Genomic DNA, 15,097 nt, shown 5'->3' on the forward strand with positions numbered 1-15,097 from the left:
TATAAACAATAATTTCAAGCAAAAAAATGTCTAAAATAAATTTTCTCTCTTTAAAGCAAAATTGAATTAAACATAAAATCCATGACAATCCAACAACAAGGCAAGACAGAGATCATAGATGCTCTTATACCAAATGTTAGACATAAATATGATCTCTCTCTATGCACAGAAACAGAAATATGCAAGATAAAATCAAAGATTATAATTTATGGAATATAAACACTAACCTTCTACCATTTTTTGAAGAATTCGCAGTTGAATAAACTAATTAAACATTCTTGTATGTTGTGTCTTCCAGGTGATCTGATTTTTATAGAATGATGGTGTATGCATGCTCTTAAGAAAAAAATCACCCTCCCAAGGACCTCTAGAAAGCTTAAATATGCATCCTCCCATTAAGAATGTAACAGTAAATTGTAGAGTTATGGAACATATTTTGCAACTTAATTGTATTAACCCAATTGGTGTTACATGAAAATAAATGGCAGAAGAAAAAACAGTCATTTCAAGCCCCAAAAACATGCATCTAATCATCTTGCTGCCATTGACACTCACAGAAAAAAAGACAAGTCTTTCATCAAAGAATCCTTTCTGGCTCTAAATTGCTCTACATGAGCTTCAAATCGCTCAATGTTCTCTGTCATCACTCTTTTTGGAGAAGATACTTGATCCTTGAGACTTTCTAATTCTTGGGAATAGTCATGCTCACGTATGCTTCATGGGAAAGAAGCGGTGATTTACCAATGGCCTATAAACAGATACAAGATCACGATTGAGAAAGAAATACGAAGAATGAAGGCATAAGAATAAGGAAAATAGAAATTACCCTTGTACCATCCTCCACAAATTGTTGTAGTTTTACAGAAGTCATCATACCATGATATCTTTTGCCCATTCATTTTGAGAAATGCAGTCCTATATCATCTCCATAACTAGACAAATGCCCAGGACCAACTCTCCGTTGTCCCTAAAAGCCCAGTTGGAGGGAGATCAATATGGAGGAATAGACCGCTCAATCTATCCAACTGAGCAGCTCCCCCATGGCCAGCAAAAAGACAGATGATCATCCTCTCATAATCTTTTAGAAGAACTGCAGTGAAACTACAGAAATCCTTGGCGCCACAGGCCACTGACCCAGTTGAGAATAAATCGAATGGAGTCAATGATAAGACAAAGGTCGCACCTTCCTGACTTGAATATTGAAACCCCAGAAAAGGACTTTAATTGATAGTATCTTTTGTTTCAGTAAGGCTTGTAAATCCACTTAGATTTCAAAATCCCTTGTCTCAGTTAATGCTTGTGGTATTTTGATGCTATAATGAAGGAGGGCCGTTGTCATTAGTTGCAAAATTCGTCGATGTATCGTTGTTGGTAAAGGATTAATCTCGGAAATAATAGCTGGTCTCATAATCTTACTGGGTCCTAAGCCATGGGAGCAATTCCAAAGTTGCAAAAATGCCATCCATATCATTCTACTTGGCTTATATCAGATATTTTAATATTTTGTAAACCTTCTTTCAAAATAAGTCTAGGGTTTTACGTGCATTATTAGAAGGTACTATTTGAATATATAAACAAAAAAAAAAAAAAAAAGAGGTAAAATGGCATATAATAGTCATTAATAAAAAACAAAATAAAATAGAGACATTCTTCCGAATATTATTATTTTAACTAATTCCAGATTTTATTTAAAAAGTAGGTTTAACCATAAATTCATATGATTTCACATAATCACTTTAACAGAAAATTAACAATAATAAAATAAATCTAAAAATGCTAGACTACTAATGTAGCACGATCTCACATGTTTTAATAAGACTGTTAAATACTAGACTATCTAATCTTGTACAGTTTAACATAATCTCATGTTATAAATAAGAAATATATCATATATTATTCCATTAAGAATATAATCAGTAATTCATTAAAATTTACAGTTATATTTTTTTTTTTTCCATAATAAAACCTGTATATTTTGAAAAATTATCAGTCTCGAATTAGTTATATTTGTGTCAACTCCTTTTACGAATGAGTATACTAAAATTGTTGGTAAAAAGATTATGCAAATTGCAAGTATAATTGGAAAAGACTCTCAACTAACTTTGTCCCTACAGTTTTTCCCACGAAAACAAGATTAACACCTAAAATTACTTTAGAGATAGATTATTTAAAAATTAATAGATATAAATTATTATTATATTTGACAAAATTAATAAATATAAATAATTATAGTGCTTAATCAGAAATAATAAAAAAAATATTAAAACATTATTTTACTTAAATATTTTTAAATATAATTATTTTAAAATATTTTTCTTATTATTTATTATGTTAATTAAAAATAAAAAAAATTTTGTCTTAAAAAAATTTATAAGTAAAACATAATTATAACAAAATCAAGATTACTAATATTTTAATACTTAAGATAAAAATGTTAATCACATTACTTCTTATATTATCTACTACAATATCATTAATAATAGAAAATTATCAAATTTTTTTTATTACTTACAAACCAAAAGCAAACCAAACAGCCCCAAAGAGTAAAACAAGATTTCCTAAGCCAGCTTTAGAGCAGCCACTTTACTGTTCTTAGATCAAATCAAAAGTAGCTTACAAAGCATGTCATGGGTAAGAATCAATTTGTGTAAAAATTCAAGAATGTATTGTGTTAGATAAAATTAACAGTAGCTTTACATAGCATGGTATGACTACAACTAGTAGATCAATTTGTGGTGAAATTTAGAATGAATTGATCAGTAACATGAACAGGCTGCTTAAGACCCATATTGAATAAGATCACAACACCGAAAAGGTAAGTTCCCATGTCCATTCTTTGTGTATGGGAAAGAATATTCAACGACTCTCTAATCTACCAATATATATATGCGAGCGAGGGGAAGAATGGGAGAGAGAGAGAGAGAGAGAGAGAAAATGGGGTCACAGCAGAAATTAATGGCACTCTATCCTATTTTCTTTTAAGTAATAGTTACCCGTCCCTTCTTCAGCTTTTAGCTACATCTGATCCCTCATCCTGGCATCTTTCCAGAATCAGGTTACAGTTGTTCATTGTGCCTCCATCAAGAAGGCCATGATTCCAGAGTTTGATCATGAATAGCCTCCAACACCTGAGTCCATTAATAATTGATACTTCACATAAGGATGTTCTAGAAATGATAAAATATCGAGATAACTTAAACTAGGTCATCTAGCACAGAAGAATAATGCAACCAAGAAATAAAAAGTTTCAAGGTTGACATGCAAGACTCAAAATAAATATAACATCATTAGAGGAGGGGCATAGATGATCTCCTTGCATACAACAAAGCATACCATCAGAATGCCACAACCAATCAGATAGATAGCAATTAATAACATTCTATATAGTAGTTTAATACAGCATTCAAATGTCACTTTCTGAATTCTACAGGAAAGACAACTGGACCATAGTGAAAACTGGTTCTAAACCAAACCCACCCCAGCCCTCCTCTTTTTATTCAACTTTTAATTTAAGAACTATTGAAACTAGTTCCAGTACAAGTAAAGTTCTAACAGATCAAGTAAAACCCATGATTTTGTTTAAAAAAACCTTCAAAAGATATTAAAATTTCTGAGATACACAAAACATAATTTGAATGACATTTTTGCGGCTTTGTTTGAGTGTCTGCATCATGAGTTTCCTTAATATATTAGATCATCTATTGGTTTCAATCAGGCAGGATGAATACCATTCCACTGACATCATGAATAGCTAGCCTAGGCATAGTCAATGAACTTTAATAGGTCCTTTACTATATGTTGAGCAGCAAAAGCTTGCACTAACTTAAATAAAAAACAAGAGCAAAGAGGACAGAACTAATGCAAGGAAACTACCAAAACAGTGCTGGAGAAAGGACCAGCTCCTGTCCATGAACTCGGGAAAATGCCTCACAAGCCCAAGGAACGTGACCATCTGCCAGGACCCTGCCAAAATAGCGATTATAGCTTTTTAAGCTAAAAACCAGATAATATAGAGCATCATAAAGTGGTGCATCTCAGATCCCATTGACTTCCCCCAACATCTTGGCAAACCAAAAAAGATGACAAGGAAAAATAATATGAAAGAACTGAAAAATAAAGATAGAAAGCTGGAAGAGGTAAACAATAGCTACCGTTGCTTTCTCACAAATGAGTTCCAAAGATGCATAAGTTGCTTCTCATCTTTGCTAACGTCAACAAAATCATCAAGCATCTGCGATATGACAATATTATAATATTTTCCAGGTTCCTAACAATGCAATTAAAACAACTCATTCAAAAGTGAAAACTTGCTATATATAAGAGGAGACAAAACAAAGTGAAATTCCCATACATTGGAAGTAAACAGGATCAAATTACTACTTAAAGGGTCAGAATATGAACCTTTTTTTATGATGACATACAATTCATTGCAATTTCAAGGCCAGTGAGTTAAAATTGGTGAAAATAAGCACCCAAAACATGTAACTATTGACTCGAGTTCTTGTATTACAAGAAAAGTAAACTCTTCTTGACAGAAGCCTTACACTTCATAATTTTTTTCAACTAGTTCCACATTAATTTGATAGCAAAGAAGAGCAAGTTCTATTACAGTAAGAAGAATTTCAACTAAGAAACAAGCAGAATTAAGATGACAGATCACTGGACATACCCTTCGATCTTCAAAATCTGCAATGTCATCATCAACTTCATCTTCACTATCTTGATCTGACATTACTTGTTCTATTGCCATTGGCTTCATTCAAAAGGAGTATTTTAAATCAATGGAAAGAGGTTAAATTAAACAAAGGTATAAACTTCTAGCAGTTGCTAGAAATTATCAGACATTCTATTTATTAAAGCAGCTATGTAAATTATGCGATAACAACCGTTCCACATGCATGAGATAAATAGAAAGTCAATAGCAATAAATATCATAAGACACTCACAAAATAGACATATAACAGTATGGGAAACCAATGCTCTCTTGACTTTGAAGAAAATCAATTATCCCTAAAAGTCATTTCCACTGTTCATAAACAGCTATAGCCTGACTGAGGATTACAGAACTTCGATTTCTATTGGTTCTGGGTTTAAATCAGGAAACTCCATTCTCTATATGTGCATTAACACCTTAAAATTATTTCCTATGGGCAGCTTATTTTAGCTTATATTCTCAATACGGAAACTTATACATATAATCTTTATTCCCAATATAAAAAGCTTAAGAAAGCTGAGCCTACAACACAGATATGCATCACAAGAGCAGTAGCTCAAGAAAACGGTGGTGGATGGACAAATAGAAAAAAATATCAAATAAATCTACATTGTTAGTCACCTGAACTCGGTGAGAATGATAGAACTGCCGCTTGTGGAGAAGTACACGGCTGCAACAATTTCAGTTGTAAAAAATGAATAAGCACATACAAGAACTATCATTAGATAAGTGAAATAAACAAAGAAAAAAAAAAAACTTCCTACAATGCAAATTTATCTCCATGAGTTCAACAAATATAGAAAGAAAGTTAAAAACAACAATGAAAGAAAATAAAAAGAATCTCTACTAGAAGGTAGGTTAATCACTAATAAAACAATTCTACTTGACTACTAAGTAAATAAAGGTAAGATAACTAGTTATGGCACACTGCATTGAATAGAAGATTTGGAATTTCATAATATTTCTTTCTTCATAAAAAATAAACACAGAGAGAGAGAGTAGGAAGCGAATGTGCATTGGGAAATGACAAAGGTAACTTTGGTCAGCATAATGGAGCAGTAGTAAAATAACTTTGCCATTTTGGAGAATATAAATATTCATCAAATGCTGACAAACTAAGATAAGTCTGTGAAAGTCATCGGTGTTTTAAAATATAGAGTGCACTTAAAACAGAAGACAGTGCCATCTGTGAAAGCCATTTATGGAGGCATCCAAACATTATGTGCTTAATTATATATTCAGAAGATGGCGAAGTAAGATGCCTAAAAAAACTAAATTAGAAGGAAAACAAAGGACATGATTAGGGTTTAGAAACATGGAAAGAAACTGCAAACTTGTCAAACGTACTTTCTAGGGTCTGACCGTTCTGTGGTTAACTTCCTAGATTTTACAACATGAAGTATAGCAGGAGCTGTAGCCTCACTTCCAGACAATGATTTAACACATTCATGGTCCACAGAAGATTGAGCCATGGCAATTGAAACACCTGGAACATTGAAACTGGATGCAACACGTTCAATACTTTCGGCTACATCAAAACCAGAAATTTGGTTTGCATCCCTTCCATTTTGCAATTTTTTCCCATTGGAAGACTTGGAAACCTTATCACCTTCAGAGTGATAAACATCCAAGCCATGATGTTAGTTTGCAGATTTCCAGAAGGATACTATTAAACAAGCTATAAGGATCATCAAGAAAAATATTGACTACCATCGTTCTTCTCAGAGAATTCCCTGTCTAGCTCGTCTGTGGGTAATTTGGGTGAATCCAACTCTAGAAATTCTATGTTGACATATCTCTCACTCTGAGTGAGGCCCTTAGGTCTTCGTCTTCGTGGCTTTGAGCTGTATAAACAATCCACTTTGCTTCTCAAATCTCCATATTAATGCTGAAAAGCGAATAGGTTTAGGCAGAGGAATGAAACCTACCAAAAAAAGAATGGCTGCTGTTGTGGCTTTACTCCACCTGCAACCACCTGTAAAAAGAACATATAGATAGGATATGACTTATTCAAGTTCATTGGTAGGAGAAATTGCTTTTACCAAACTAGAAGATCAAAAGATGTACAGAACTACACCTATATGATGAGAAAGGGCAATACATAAAACAATGATTTGCAAGTCAAAAGCAATTTTGTGCCACTGACAATGCATTTAACAGCAAACGTTTCCAGTTGTATCGATAACATTAATGGGGAGAAGCACAGGTAAAGATTCTTGAAAAAAGGAACTTCCAGTATTCTAAATAATTAATATTCTCTTTCTACAGATTTATCTGCATCAAAACAATGAGTCCCCAGGGAACAGAGAGCTTCATGTGAAGATTATAAGTCAAAACAAGGACCAGCCATCAAATGAGCTTTATGTGTCTCAAAGTAAATAATACTATTGGTTAAATCTTTTGTAGTGGAAAAAAACATATAGCACCAAATCTCCCTGATAAAACTCTTGGATGAGGATACATTAATCCAGTATTTTTAGATGGAGAAGGGTGTGTGAGGCTTGTGGTAATTAAAAATGAAAATGACAAAAGTAGCCTTTGAGTTGATTTTGCTCAACCATAACTAATGCAGAAGGCAATTTGAATGTTCAACTATAAAGAAAAATATTACTACCTCGGATCTTAGTGTATCAATTTTCACAGAGACATTCACTGCTCGATAATCTTCAGTTACCTACAAAACAAATGTTTCACAACACGCTCTTCCACAAGGGCTCAATGAGCAGCAAGTGACTTGATATTCAAAATTACCAACCCAAAACTCAAAGTTGAACAACTCATGTGAAGAGTGCAAATGACACCGCAAACCCTGAAAGCAAAAGTTCAAACTTCATTTTTAGTATCAGATAAAGCAATTGGCTACAGATTTTGTATAAACAATTAACTATTCTTCTATCTAACCAATCCATAACACAAATACAAAAACATTAGTGTAGATCAATCGGCAAACTGAAATTTCAATAGGCTTGTCACAAACTTGAAAACCATAAATGGAATAACAAAGATAAGTACTAATCTTAGATTTAATATCCACCTTGAAGCTTGCACATTGCATTGAGCAAAATGGACAAGAGAAGTCTTCAGTTACTGCATTTTTAAAAATTAAAAGCTAATTAGCACCTCAGTAAATTTTAGTTTCAATAAAAACAATTACATTTACTATAAACAAAGGAGAGAAAATGCTGACTCCAAATCACATTCCACAATTTATCAAGGAAATACAACACTAAAAGATATGCACATCAGTTGATAATTAAAGATAAGCCTCAAATTGATCACAATTGGTAAAAAATAGACATATACACAAGCTTGTTAATTGTTAAAAGATAACTTTCAAAGTGATTATATGGTATATATATGCATGTTGATTTGTTTCACCTGAGAAAATCCATTTCATATAGATCTAAAGGTAAAAATCCTCTCAGTTATTAAAATCCCCTCTGGTAGAAACCCAATAGAAATATTATATTAAATAAATAATACTGACAACAAATAAAAGGTGTTAGCTCCTCCCCTAAGGTCGTAGCCTCTCTAACAGCCAATGGCTATCCAAATACCCAAATAACAAATTTTTTTCCTCCTTTATCCTCAATGCCAATCACTCATATTTATATTTCCAATATTTTAAAGTTCAATTTCAAATATTATCTAAAAAATCAAATATTTATCCTAATTAAATCCAATATTCAACCTAATCAAATCAACTATCCTATCATAAATATCCTATAATTAACTCAAATATATTATCCTAATTTAAATATATATCATTAATTTATTATTATTTTTATTTATTTGATCCTAATATTACCCGCTCTTTTGAAAACCACCTTGTTCTCAAGGTGGTGATCATTTGGAGATTTTTTTTTTAAACATTTCTACTTACCCAATTTGAAAAAACCCCTCCTATTTTGCCATTGGGCGGAAACAACAACTCCATGTTGTTTGTCATTGCCAAAAACACTACTTTGATATTGTTCATCTTAAGTACGGTCATATGTGCTTCAAATCCCAATCTTAGAACCTTTCTCTCACCAAATCCAATATCATCCACCACAAGAACTCCTAGTCCAATTTTAATCTCATTGTCTTTGTTGTCAATCATAGGCTTTTTTATGACTTTCTCACCTTCCTCCTCAGACAGTGACGATAGTGGTTGAGCTTCAATCTCATTGTCTTCCTCAATTTCCTAGTCAGAATCTTCCATTTCAACAAAATGGGTTTCTCTTTCTTCTTGTTTCTTGACAAATACAATTACAATGTCATCTTCATCCAATTCGTCCTCTTCCACCATAAAAGCCACCCATGACATATATTCACAGTTGTGATTGGGTTTTTTTTATTTTTTCACAATGAAAACAAATTCCATCCACCCACATTGTTTGGATCTCCAATTGCGTCAATTGTCAAACAAACCTCCATCTTCCATTTTCATCTTGCATCATATCAACTATCCTCATTCTTAGAATCATATTGCTCTGATATTGCATTGATAAAAACCCAATATAAATATTTTATTAAATAAATAATATTGACAACAAATAAGAGGTGTCAACTCCTCCCCTAAGGTCGTAGTCTCTCTATCAGCCAATGATTGTCCAAATACCCAAATAACAAATATTTTTCCTCCCCTATTCTCAATGCCAATCACTCATATTTATAATTCCAATATTTTAAAGTTCAAATCCAAATATTATCTAAATTAAATCAAATATCATATCATAAATATACTATAATCAAATCAAATTATTTATTTATTTATTTGATCCTAACGCCCTCGTAGACCTTACTACTACTACGAAGGCTGCAAGCGACTAAGATCGTTAACAAATAAAAAAGAAAATAAGAATAGCACGTAAACTTCTAGGTATAACTTATGGTTAAGAATATTTATTTCTCCAATCCATTTATTTTCCAATTTTCCATCTGCAATCCAACCATCTCATCCCTCAGTATCTAATCTCCATGTTAATAAATTAATAAGAAAAATAATATAAAAAAGAAAACTTATTTTCTTATGCATTAATACATTTTAGGAGTGTCATTATATAAACAAACATATAATAGCATAAAAAGTACTTATTGAATATATGGTCATTATCGCCACAAGGAAGTGATTAATGGAGACAGAAAAAAAGAAATAATTAGAAGTATTTAGCAAGATAACCTCTCCAAATTTGATTGAACTTCACAAATAATTAAATGTAGAATAAGTTAAAAAAGACAAGTTACAATAATTGAAAGGCAAAATACCTTCAGTTTTTTGAAGCATGTTGCTGTAGTCCCTATAGTTGAAAACTACAGTTTCAGCCCGCAACCTGAACAAGATTAAGCCAACTACATTAAGCAAAAGCATACCATGTGACACAACTAGGGCTGGATTCGAGCCGAGTCGAGCTAAACCGAGCTCAAGCTCAGCTCAGTTTGCAAAAATGGAACTCAGGCTTGTTGAGCTCGTTGCAAATGAGCTTGAGCTTGAGTTTGGCTCGTTTCAAGCTGTAGCTCGATTCGAGCTTGAGCTTTAACTAACTCACTATTAAAACGATATCGTTTTAATATATATTAGGTAAAACGATATCGTTTTGTATCAAAATTTTTAATTTACGAATTTGACGAACAACTTGAGCTCGTGCTCGAAATTATAGGCTCGAGCTCATTTAGGGCGGCTCGTTCGAGCTCAGTTTAAATCCAGCCCTAGACACAACCATGGTTTTACAGAAGGGAAAACAACAAAGTTTCAAAGTATAAAGTTTCTTTGCTTTTTGGTAGGCAAGTAGTATTAGTTGATGATTGATATAGAAAACTAATAAAAGTGAATTAACAGTATAGCCAATGAACACATTTCTTCTTATAAATTCATGGTGAAAGAAAATCATTACTGAAAGAAAAAGAAATCTTAACAGCATTTCATGCATTCAAACAACCCAGAACAAGTATTGGACCATAGGGATCACACAATTCCAAGTTCTGAGAAATCTGAAAGGGTTGACTTCTTTTGCAATGGTAAAAAATTTCACAAACTTAAAAAGGTAAAGAATCCTACAAATAGAGTTATAAGCTGACCTTAAGAAAGAACCAGGTCTTATTAAGCAAAGTTGTAATGCATAAATTCAAGCTAGATCTTGTGCCTTTGACATTCTAAAAAATTATACTCCCTTATACTTGTTTGAACAAAATCAGATTAAACTTTTATCAAGAAGAAAGGTAACACTCTCTGTGAATGCCCTGTTTAGCTCTATCCCCAATTGCATGACATGAGATATTGTGGCTCTTGTTCTATCTTTTTGTTATACCCCCAAGATTAAATAGTTATCATGATTAATGGGCATATGATATGAACAAAATCCCAATAGGCTTAATATAACACACTTCAACACCAACAAATTAACCATCACATGCACACATACATATATAAGTAGCATACACATGCAGGTACGATTGATTAATGATGCAAGACAAGCGCTGAATAGGTCATGATATCGTTCACAAGAACGACTAGTGTTGATAAACAAGAATTCAATACAATAATCACAAAACACATCTTAAAAGAAAAACTCAAATCGAAATTTTATTGATGATGAATTGAATTTAATTTAATTGAATGAAAATTACGAAGACTCAAGCCCCTTTACATAGGATTGTAATTCTCTTAGTTAAAATAAAAAACTTATTCCAAAAATACACAAGGATAACTATCAAAGAAGACTAACTCTACTCAAAATAGAATATTTTAATTTGACTAGTTTTTAAACTCTAAGAAACTTATCCTTTAGGGAAACTAACTTTAATTAAGACTTGGACTCTATAACCCAGCTTCCTAAACTCATTAGAACTCCTAAATATCTTTCTAACCACATTAAAACCAATAAATAGATTAGGACTCTCTGACAAATTGAAAAACTAACTCATAAGGACTTTTACTTTAATTAAACTTAAAACACTTTTCCTAAATAGTATTAACATCTAATCTTGACAAGGAATAAGATAACTACTTTTAGGAAAATTAATCTAACCAGTTGTAATCCTAACAAAGAAAGTGATCCTACAAAACATAAATTTATTTTTTTCCCTTTCGATTGACATCATCTCATGCCATTTTTTCGGCCATTTGGACTTTGTTGTGCATTCTTCTTGATTTGTTTCCTTTCCATGCTCTTGCCTTGGCTTCTCCATCTTTTGAAAAGTCTTGATCCCTCATCAATTAATTCAATTTTGTATCTTTAGTACCATGGAAAAATAAAGGCATGTCAAGACGGAAAGTAATACCCCCTTTTGCGCTTTGCTCGCATTTTGTATTGCAAAGTTCTTCGAAGAAATGAAGGCTGCAACACAGAATGCACTGATCAGAAAGCATACAGAGAATGCCTCTCAAAAAGAGGAGACAAGAAATTGAGAATTGGCATGTTTCCAAAATTGACATGCCAATATGTAATTGGCACCTAATATTAAGTGCTCGACAACAAACAATAACAATGAGCTCAAACAACGTTAGTCCTGATCTGAAATCTATTAAGTCATGAGTCAGATTGGCATGACCAAACAACCATTTTCTGTCAACAATTACAAATCCAGAGTCTATAAACCAGTTAAACAAATGAGATTTAAAATGGGAAAGCATACTTTACCAAATTCCTACAAGGGATTATTCAATAACGTTTCTTTTTTATAAGAGGAAAATTCTCTTGTGAAACTTCAAAAATAATGCAAAAAGTTAGTTAGGCATATAGAGCACAAACAAAGATAAAGAAAACCATAGCTTCTACAAGAAAATGCAAAATATTACATTGTGTTGAGCACGGCATCGTAGAATATTGTACAATTCAACAGGCTTGCAATATATCAAGAGGCTCTCTTCACCAGTAGCTGCCTCTTCAGCAGACAAACACCCACAAGAAGTTTGATGGCACATCTGATCTACACTCTAACTTCAACCCAACTAAAGCTGCATCTAGGAACAAAGCTTCGTGATCAAAAAAACAAAGGAAAAAGCATCAAAACTTGTAATTCTTTCCCTCAATCACTACTTTTATCCAGTTATGATCAAGAAAGAAATAATTAATCATACTTGTATGAACATACTGTTTTTTTTATGAATTTAAAAACATTAGCCAAAGAGATTTAATCATAAAAGCTGAAATATCATAATACATCCAAGACATACTTCATCCAGAAAAATAATCAGAAAGTTTTGGGTTTACAGCATTACTTTCATCATGGATGCTCCATAATAGCAAATAATGTAGAACATAACCAAATTAATTCTAACGTAAGAGCATAAGAGTCAAAAAGTTACATGATTCAGACTGTTACATAGCCGTGACAACAACTTAGCCAAAAACAAGACAAGTGCGACTTAAATCATAGTTATCCAATGATGTGCATGTGCAAGGAGATTATAGCCAAACGGTTAGAACAACGATTTGTGAATGCAACCTCAACTAATAGCGAGTTTCAATTCATAATTGAGTTCAATTAATTTCAAAATAACTAAACAAATTATACCTAAGCAATCTTTACGGAATAAGAAACAATGAACTAACCTACATTAACCTAGAAAAAATTTTAAATTTTCGACTCTGAAGATGAAACATGAATCGATAATCTATTTGATGCTGAATAAGATAACTGCAGGAACCATGGGTAAAGAGTTACCAGATCGGAAAATTTGCAGGAGAAATCGAAATTGGAGGTTGGGAACACCGTCCAGCTGAAAAAGGATCCGTTAGGTGGCTTAACGGAAATCACTTGGCAAGTGGCTGTTTGCTACGCTGCGGGCCATTGTTTGACTATGGCAAAGAATTGGACCAATTCTAAATCGGGTTGGGCCTATTCAATAAAGGACCTTTTTAAGGTAAAGTTCTATTAGAAGCACAAACATAATGTTCTATATTTTTTAATCATAACAAATTCATAGGTTTTTGAAATTGCAACTGGGTATTAATATCTCCAATGGGTCACTTAATTAATATTAAAACTGAATGGATATTACTTGTTGTGATCACACTGTTTGCAGATTCACTAGTAAATATTGTTTCCAAGAAAAGTATACATTAAGGATTTTTTATTTAAACTCTAACAAAATTTGACACAATTTATTAACTTAATATAATACGATACGAAAAAAATCAGATTAAGTTTATGAGTTTTTATATAAATATTACTTCAAATCTTATTAGGGTTGACTTTTAAAAAATCGGATCGAATTTATGATTTTTTTAATGTATCTTTGTGTCTAACGTGTTTCGAAGGATTCAAAATTTAAACTTTGATGAAATAGTGGTTTTGTATTGCTTATTTTGTTTAGTCTTAATGGTCCTTGACACTTATTGAGGCAGTCAGCATTATGATTGCACATATTTTACATTCAGTTGGATTCTAGGGATAGGCCTTTAGTTCTGATTGCTGTTGTGTTTTTCTGCATTGGTGCATTATAGTTGCTCTTCGGCTTTTTCTTCAAAATAGGCTAAGCCAAGGTGTATAGTAAGTGAGACATTGGAGGAGAATAGATGAACTAACGTAATGATTTTATAACCATTTGACAAGGTTTCTTTGTTTGTTTTTTTTTTTAACAGGTGTTCACACTGAAAAGATGGGAAAAGGAATCAACCTCACAACTTAAACATGAGCAAGAAACAATTTTATTCCTAGGGTGAAAATTTTGAGGCTTGAGGACAGTTTACATGTCATTTGAAAATATTGGTGTTCATACTCTACCAATAAGAAGAATCGAGTAACTCGCACGGTGGTCATTAAATAGTAACCTTTCTCATATTTTTGTTATATCCACTATTATCAATATTCTCTTGATGTCTATAAACAACTTAGTTTTTATTTTGTTTTTCCAATTTTATTAATTATTATTTTTCTTTAGAATATTTTGATAAAAAAATTTAATATGTTTTAAACGAAAAAAGTCTTCAAATGATTGAGATTACTACACTTTTATTGGCTCAATTGACCATAAATTGGTACAATGTAAACACTGTAGGCGAGACCTTGTAGAAACAAATAAAAACTCTTATTTGTTTCTACAAGATCTATCTTATAATGTTTACATTGCACTTATTTCTAGTCAATCGAGTCTACAAAGTGAAATCATTCAAATTAGTTACATACATTTTCCATTTAGAACATATTAAGTTTTTTTATTATTAAAATATTTTAAGAAAAATAACAATTAATAAAATTAGATAAACAAAATAGAAAGTAAGTTGTTAGTAAACATTAAGAAAATAGTAGAAATAACAGGTAAAAAAAAAAAAATGGGTGACATTGTTTGAAGGCCATGTGCACAAGTTTCTCAATTATTCTTATTAGCAGAGCGTATGATCAATAATTGTCTCGAATTTCAAGCGTCAAATAAGTCAAAAAGACGCAATTAAAGAA

At 32.1% G+C, this 15,097-nt stretch overlaps 1 protein-coding gene and 1 long non-coding RNA gene across 8 annotated transcripts; both read right to left on the minus strand.

Moving 5' to 3' along the window:
- Window positions 1-422: 422 nt before the first annotated feature.
- On the minus strand, window positions 423-2,260 carry LOC123204219. The gene is made up of 2 exons (XR_006499472.1): window positions 827-2,260; window positions 423-748 (listed from the first exon to the last, which is right to left on the minus strand). It is a non-coding gene; the product is annotated as an uncharacterized LOC123204219 (long non-coding RNA).
- A 382-nt stretch (window positions 2,261-2,642) lies between these two features.
- Window positions 2,643-13,510, minus strand: LOC123204422 (polycomb group protein EMBRYONIC FLOWER 2-like). 7 transcript variants are annotated; one of them, XM_044621061.1, is made up of 15 exons: window positions 13,364-13,510; window positions 12,495-12,653; window positions 11,978-12,033; window positions 9,965-10,029; window positions 7,749-7,801; window positions 7,470-7,523; window positions 7,329-7,388; window positions 6,643-6,689; window positions 6,425-6,558; window positions 6,062-6,323; window positions 5,336-5,384; window positions 4,670-4,753; window positions 4,152-4,267; window positions 3,874-3,963; window positions 2,643-3,128 (listed from the first exon to the last, which is right to left on the minus strand). In XM_044621061.1, the coding sequence occupies exons 2-15, from the start codon at window positions 12,618-12,620 to the stop codon at window positions 3,005-3,007; spliced, it is 1,320 nt and encodes a 439-aa protein (XP_044476996.1). In that variant the 5' UTR covers window positions 12,621-12,653; window positions 13,364-13,510; the 3' UTR covers window positions 2,643-3,004. The 7 variants fall into 7 exon arrangements, with proteins under 7 accessions (XP_044476996.1, XP_044476995.1, XP_044476998.1 ...); XM_044621060.1 differs by having other exon boundaries at window positions 12,495-12,659; XM_044621063.1 differs by having other exon boundaries at window positions 4,152-4,231; window positions 12,495-12,659; window positions 13,364-13,509.
- Window positions 13,511-15,097: the final 1,587 nt, after the last annotated feature.

The sequence above is a fragment of the Mangifera indica genome, chromosome 20, assembly GCF_011075055.1.
Source record: "Mangifera indica cultivar Alphonso chromosome 20, CATAS_Mindica_2.1, whole genome shotgun sequence".
Classification (NCBI taxonomy): domain Eukaryota; kingdom Viridiplantae; phylum Streptophyta; class Magnoliopsida; order Sapindales; family Anacardiaceae; genus Mangifera; species Mangifera indica.

Excerpts from the sequence above, each read along its gene's own strand:
- LOC123204422 (XM_044621061.1), bottom strand. The coding sequence starts at position 12,620 with ATGTGCCATCAAACTTCTTGTGGGTGTTTGTCTGCTGAAGAGGCAGCT. Across the intron at positions 7,524-7,748 it reads TGCAATGTGCAAGCTTCAAG|GGTTTGCGGTGTCATTTGCA; the intron begins GTGGATATTAAA and ends TTTTGCTTTCAG. Across the intron at positions 5,385-6,061 it reads GAACGGTCAGACCCTAGAAA|CCGTGTACTTCTCCACAAGC; the intron begins GTACGTTTGACA and ends AAATTGTTGCAG.